The sequence below is a fragment of the Fulmarus glacialis genome, unplaced genomic scaffold (assembly GCF_000690835.1).
Source record: "Fulmarus glacialis isolate BGI_N327 unplaced genomic scaffold, ASM69083v1 scaffold18287, whole genome shotgun sequence".
NCBI lineage: Eukaryota > Metazoa > Chordata > Aves > Procellariiformes > Procellariidae > Fulmarus > Fulmarus glacialis.
The window spans coordinates 1-6023 of record NW_009221453.1 but is presented as its reverse complement, the minus strand read 5'-3'; the positions used below and the strand labels follow the sequence as shown (position 1 = coordinate 6023).

General features: G+C 58.8%; 1 protein-coding gene across 1 annotated transcript in view; it reads right to left on the bottom strand.

Moving 5' to 3' along the window:
* The window catches only part of LOC104079188 (alpha-actinin-4-like), a gene marked incomplete at both ends in the record, with an annotated part of 5066 nt that extends 1106 nt beyond the window's left edge, over window positions 1–3960 (bottom strand). The window contains 7 exons of the mRNA XM_009581129.1: window positions 1977–2062; window positions 2403–2457; window positions 2536–2621; window positions 2962–3043; window positions 3230–3308; window positions 3674–3761; window positions 3874–3960. Of these exons, the coding sequence (XP_009579424.1) occupies window positions 1977–2062; window positions 2403–2457; window positions 2536–2621; window positions 2962–3043; window positions 3230–3308; window positions 3674–3761; window positions 3874–3960 (563 nt within the window). The remainder of the gene's footprint in view (window positions 1–1976; window positions 2063–2402; window positions 2458–2535; window positions 2622–2961; window positions 3044–3229; window positions 3309–3673; window positions 3762–3873) is intronic.
* Window positions 3961–6023: the final 2063 nt, after the last annotated feature.

Sequence of the window (6023 nt, the reverse complement as noted above, 5' to 3'; positions counted from 1 at the left end):
CCCATCCCAACCGGACCCGTTCTGCCGGAGCAGCGCTCCGACCAGCTTGGGGGATTTGGGAGCTGCAGAGCATCCCCCCTCCGGCAGCCCGGCTGGGAGCAGAGGATCTCCGGGCACCGTGCAGGGGAGACGCAGCCAGGCCTCGAGGCTGCAGGAAGCCGGGCTCCCCGAGACCGTCACGGGCGACTTCCAGCTCAGCTCCAGCATCGCTACCTCCTCGTCGCAGGTCAGACCTCACCAACGGCTTCGCGGACAAGGCAAACTCGGCTTTCGAGTGCCAGAGCCCCGAAGCGCGCGGCCACGCCGAGCGTGCCACCATCACGAGCGAGACCCGCGCTGCCCCGGTGTTTTTCCATCCCTGCTCTCTATCCGGAGGCACGCTGCCCTGCCGGAGTCTGGTGCTGCTTTGCACGGAGCAGGAGAAAGCCCGCCACATCCAGGCTGCTCCTCTTTTTTTTTTTTTTTTATTTTTACCCATCTCTAAGCACCATCCTTTGGTCTTCTGCTCTTCCATGAAGGCAGATCCTCTCTACACTGGGTGGGAGGGTGAGGAGGAGGCAGAAAAGATAAGGCTGGGGGATCGAGTACCGTGGTAGGCAGCCCAGAAAGAGTCCAGGAAGAGGAGTTGAAAGCCAGACATCAACAGAAATAGTGGAGAGGGTCTACAGGAGGATGGGGAAGAGGAAAAAACGAGTCGCCAGCGAGCAGGGGAAAAGTAAAATAAACAAACAAAAAGAGAAGAGCTAGGCATCGGAGGTCCGAAATCCAAGGGAAAGGCAGGAGGGAGATGGGACGTGGCGCCGGGCTGCTCCTCCTGCTGCCCCGGGTACGGCTTAACCGCGTTAGCCACGCTCCCCGCCGAAGCCAGGCGCTGCCGCCTCCGAGCACGGCGCAGAAGAAAACAGCACAGGTTCCCGGAGCTAATCGAGGCCAGCTGACGAGGAGGGCTCGCTGGCTGGGAGCAGACCAGCAAGAATAAAAAAAACAAGACACCGGCCAGGCTGGGATTTGCAGCCCTCAAGATGCGGGCTGCTGCTGCACGGGGGTTCACGCAACCAGTAAATTAATCCCAACCTTCATTAACCACCCCGCAGCCGCCGGTGCCAAGGGGCAGCCGTCCTCGAGGGCTCGGCGCCGGCCACGCTCGGGCTCTGACCACGATTTGGCCGCGCGGATCAAGACCTGGATTGCTCCCGCACAAGCTGAGGCTCAGGCTCTGCCCCAGCTCTTCGCACGCTTTCTCAGCCACCAGTAATCCAAGAGGCTCATTTACTTCCCGAATCCCTCCGATGAGCCCAAAACGCTAACTGCTGATCCGCCCGAAACGGCGATGCCTCTTAAATGCACACGCCGTGCTGCGAGCCACCCTCGCTTTGGGTCTAAAGTGAGGCGTTTAGGAAGGAAGGAAAGGAAAGGGCAGCTCAGCGACGGCGCTGAGCGGGGAGGTAGGGCAGGGGCCCTCCCCAAGCACCCCACGGTGACAGGCAGCACCCCGACACGGTGACAAATTTCATGCCTGGGTCCCAGTGCTGGTCTAACGAGTCTCCCTAACGAAGGTCTCAGACTGGGCTGGAGGGAACACTGGTCCTCCTCTCCCCAAGCCCTGGGGTAAAGCCGATTTAAGACGTTGCCTCGAGCTCTCGCAAGCCCAGATTGCGCTGAAGAGATGCGTCAGAAACCCGGCTCGCGGTGCAAACCGGGATTTGGGCTCTTCTTGGTTTAAGCCAGGTTACCTCCTGCCCCTTGCGGTGACAAAAGCCCAGCTACGCTAAGCCTGGAAAGAATTCTCCAGCGCAGGAGCCAGCCTGGCTCTCCTCCCGGACAATTGCTTTGCCCTTCTCCCGAGTGAAGCTAAAGCCGGCCCCGCTTTTACGTTTCCAGAAGCCGTGCAGCAGCGCAACAACCCTCGGGAGACCGAAGGTCCGATGTTAGTAGTGGCTCGACCCAAGCACGCAGCTCCACCCGGCAAAGCTCACCTTCTGAGCACCCGAGAAAGCGTGGTAGAAGCAGGAAACGTATGTCATGATGGCCTTCTCATCGGGCCTGAGAGTGCCTACAATATCTGCGCAGAGAGAAAGGGAGGAGAAAGGGTGAAGAAGCAGCACGGGAATCCTCAACCCCCCTCGGGCATGCAGCGGAGGGGAACAAGCGTTTGCTGGGATCCAGACCAGAGCTGGCTGACGGGGTTATTTTTGCCGCTATCCTTCCCCTGCTTAATAGCTCAGCCGCTTGCAAAGCGCTGAGGCTTCGTTTTGAGATATATCTGAGCTCCCAAGCCCCATCGGGCAGCTTCAGGAAGCTCCTTTCTGCCCCAGGTTAGTGCCGGGCTGGTGCTCTGCCGGCCCCTTGGCCCAGCTGCGCTACAGACAGATGCGGGGGGAAGCCGAGCGGCTTTTTTAAACCCATGTGAACAAGCTGAGGTCTGGTTCCCGAGTCAACAAGAGACAAAACGGCCATCTGAAAGAGAAGTCGCATGAGTGTAGGATGCTGCAGTCGGAAATGTTACAGCAAGATGGACACAGCCGCCTCCGGTACCTTCTGAGCCCCAGAAAAGGCATGGTAGAAGCTCGACACATAGGTCATGATGGCTTTCTCGTCGGGGCGAGCTGTGTTGACAATGTCTGCAAGTGAACAACAAGGGTTAGACTGAGAGGGGGACGTTCGCCGCCTCTGGCGCGAGCCAGGCTCGCTCTCCACGCTGTGCCTAGGAGCCAGCTCCTCTTTAGGCTGGAATCCCACAAACAAGCAGCTCTTAAAAGCCAGATAAATAGACCTGTATGGGCAGAAGAGCGTGTTAAATACAGTTAAACCACCCCCCTCCCCAGCTCCGAGCTGGCCGCCGGCACGCTTCCTCGGCGCCCGAAGGAGTGGATCTTCCATCGAGGACCTGGATATTTATGGCACGTGGACAACGTCACCCTTCGGCGGCGCGTTGTAGCTGGAAGCACCCGGAAAGCTTACCCTCTGCATCCAGCATCTTGGGGATGTCCAGGTACTTCTCCGCCACTTCGAAGGCGTTGTTCAGATTCGTCACGGGGTCATCCTGGAGAGAGGAGATGAGCTAGTGAGGAGGGCTGGCGTCCGAGGGCTGCAGGGAGCACAGGCGCCTTGCTGAGGCAGTTAAGAGATGGACAGACAGACGGACAGCCAGCCTTCTCCGCCAGCTCAAAGCTCGGTTTTTAGACGAGAAAAGCAGCAGAGAAGAGACTGTGCTACCACCCAGTTTTACCTTTCTGAGTTTGTCGTATTCAATGAGCTCCGGTCTGTGTCTGTGGATCAAGGCATTGAAAGCAAGACCGTCTTTCCAGCTGCAAGAGAAGAGGGGAGAGTGAGATCCCTGTGCCCGCACGCACGGGGCTTAAATTCACACACCCGGGTCCCCCGACATTCCTCTCGTCCGCCCCTCCCCAATTCAAGGGCCAAGACGAATTGTTCATCTCCCTCAGATCCTGGAAAACTCCTCCTGGAAAGGCAGCCTCCAGAAAGGGCAGATATTTCAGGCGTAACCGCAGCAAAAAACCCCGAAACAGCACTTTCCCCTTCCAGCCGTGCTGAAAGCTTCGCCACTGAATATTTCAGAGGAGCCTCGAAGCCCAGGGGAGCAGCACTAATGCCTCCTGCAGCGCGTAAAGGAGCGGCTCTCGGAGCCGAGGCGGCCGTCGAGGAAGGTTACCTGATGTGGAAGTTCTGCACGTTGACGTTCTTGTAGGGAGCCGTCTTCCTCTGACACCACAGCAGCAAGCCCTCCTTCGCCGAGGTCTCTGCAAAGGGACACGGCAGCTCATGAACCGGCCGGAGCGGCCTCGCCAGCAGGACGGGAGAGCCGATCCGGCGTGCGATGCCGTCTACGGCACGCGTATCCCTGCCCCTTACCTTCCACCGAGATGTCCTGGATGGCAAATCTGAGGATAATGGTCCAGATCATGCCCAGCGTCATCTTCGCGTTGCCATCGACGATCTCTGAAAGCCAAAGGGAAAAACCAGACGTTCAGCTCCCCGGAGGCAGCCAACTTCCCTTCCCAACTACAAGTAATTCCAAGCGATGCGGGAGCAGGGAGCCAGCGGGAAAGGTCTGCGGCTCTTCAGCGCCTCGTCGGGAAGCTGAACGCTAGGGCTGCCCCAGGAGCACATCCAGAGAGACACCGATTGCTTCGCAGCTCGCAAGGACAGGCCAGGAGCTCATCAGATCTTCAGGAGATGCCGCCGGCAAACGCCACCGGCACGCAGGCAGCACGAGGAGCTCCTTCCCCGCCTCCCCCCTTTGCCTTCGGGTGCGGAGGAACAGGCAGGAGCTGCTGGAGCAGCACCCCGGAGCCCAGATTTGGGCTCACCCCACGCTTTTGATTTCGCTGCGCACGTTCGTCTGGTACGTCGGCAGCTACGAGATGATCCTGTAACGTGCAGCTCGCTCTTCGCCCACCACACGTCGGATCCTCGCCCCGCGTCTTTCGTGACAAATAAGTCCAGAACCAGAGCAAGCGTCCTCCAAAAGAAACGTTTCCAAACCCAGTTTCACGACGGTGGTGTTAATGCCCAGCTCCGCCTCTGCCGGACCTCACGCCGGTCGCATCTTCAGCGGGTCCGGAGGGTGACCTGCAGCAGCCCACCGCGTCCCAAGCTGTTCAACCACCGAGGAGAACCGAACCACGGTTCCCGAGGAGCTCGGGCTCCCACGCTGGCCGGGGAGGCGGGAAGGTATCTCCTTCAACAAGCAGATGTGACATTTCTCATCTCTTGAGCAACCCAAGCGCTTGTTTTGGGGGGAGGTTGAGGGATGGAGTCAAGATACTCAAAGAGCAGTTGCCTGCAGTGACCGTTCAGCTGACGCGTGGGAGACTTTGGTGGATAAACGGCTGTTGTAACCACCACCACGCCCTCGCATCTTGTATTTTAATGCGGTACCAGTTGGAACACGCACCGGTTTCGGGAACAGGCAGTCTTCCCCAGCAGGCAAGCGACGCCAGCCGACAAGACTTCAAAGATGTAACCTCGGAGCGAGCCGCGGTCTTCCAGCCTATTCAAAAACTGGCTCTGCAAGGTGAGCCGCTGCCAAACAGGGCCCCGTCCCCTGCAAAAACCACCCCGAAGCTCCGGGGCAGCCCTCGGGCTTCGTCAGCAGCGAGTAAATCCGAAGGCGAGCGGTCCCGGCTGCTGCGCGGACTGGGAAATCCTCTCCCCCCAGCCTTGGGGAGGAGCTCGGAGACCTCTGAGCGAGGCGGAGGGGGAATTAAATCCGGCGTTTAACCCACTTCTCTTTAGCTGGCAAGCTCCCGGCTCGCAGGAACGCGACGGCGCTGCGTCCTCTCCCACGTCACGCCGGCGTTTGCAACGCGAACCCTTCGATGTCCACGTGTTCGGTGCAAAGGCGAGGCCGAGCCCGCTCCCCACGGCCAAGGACACGCTCCGCTTCGTTTGCAACCAGAGAAAAACCAAAGTATTCTTCTGCTCTGTTTGACCGGGTTGTTTTTCGTGGGGACGGACCAAACCGACACAGCTGGGGCAGAGCTGGGAGCTGGCCCGGCCCCAGAGAACCCTGCGACTGAGGAAAATCAGAGATCCTCATCTAATGGGAGGAATTTTGTTTTTTAAACCATAATACTTTTCCTGCCAGTACGAACACGGGGCGAGGCTCAAAGGGAACAGCGGGCAGAATGACTTGGAACAACGCAGATGCAAATAGTTGGCTTTTCTAGAGATTTTTTTTTGACCCGATCACCGACGGCAATTAGTCAAGGCAGCAGCAGGTACCCGTGCGACGAGCCCTGGAGGAAGCCGAGTCTTCAACCGATCACCAAACTTCCCTGCCCGCAGGCTGAAAACAACCAAACCCCCTTGGATTTCTTGGGGAGCCTGTCCGGAGGAGAGGGGGGGTTCACGCCTTGCCTAGCAAGCCTCGCTTCGTCCGGGCGTGGGGCGCGGGCTGGAAGGAACCACGTTTTTCTGATGAATCCAGCAAAACCACGTTGCGCAACAGCTTCCCTGAAATAGCCTTGACCTTGGAGACGGAGGCTGAGCCGCCTTTA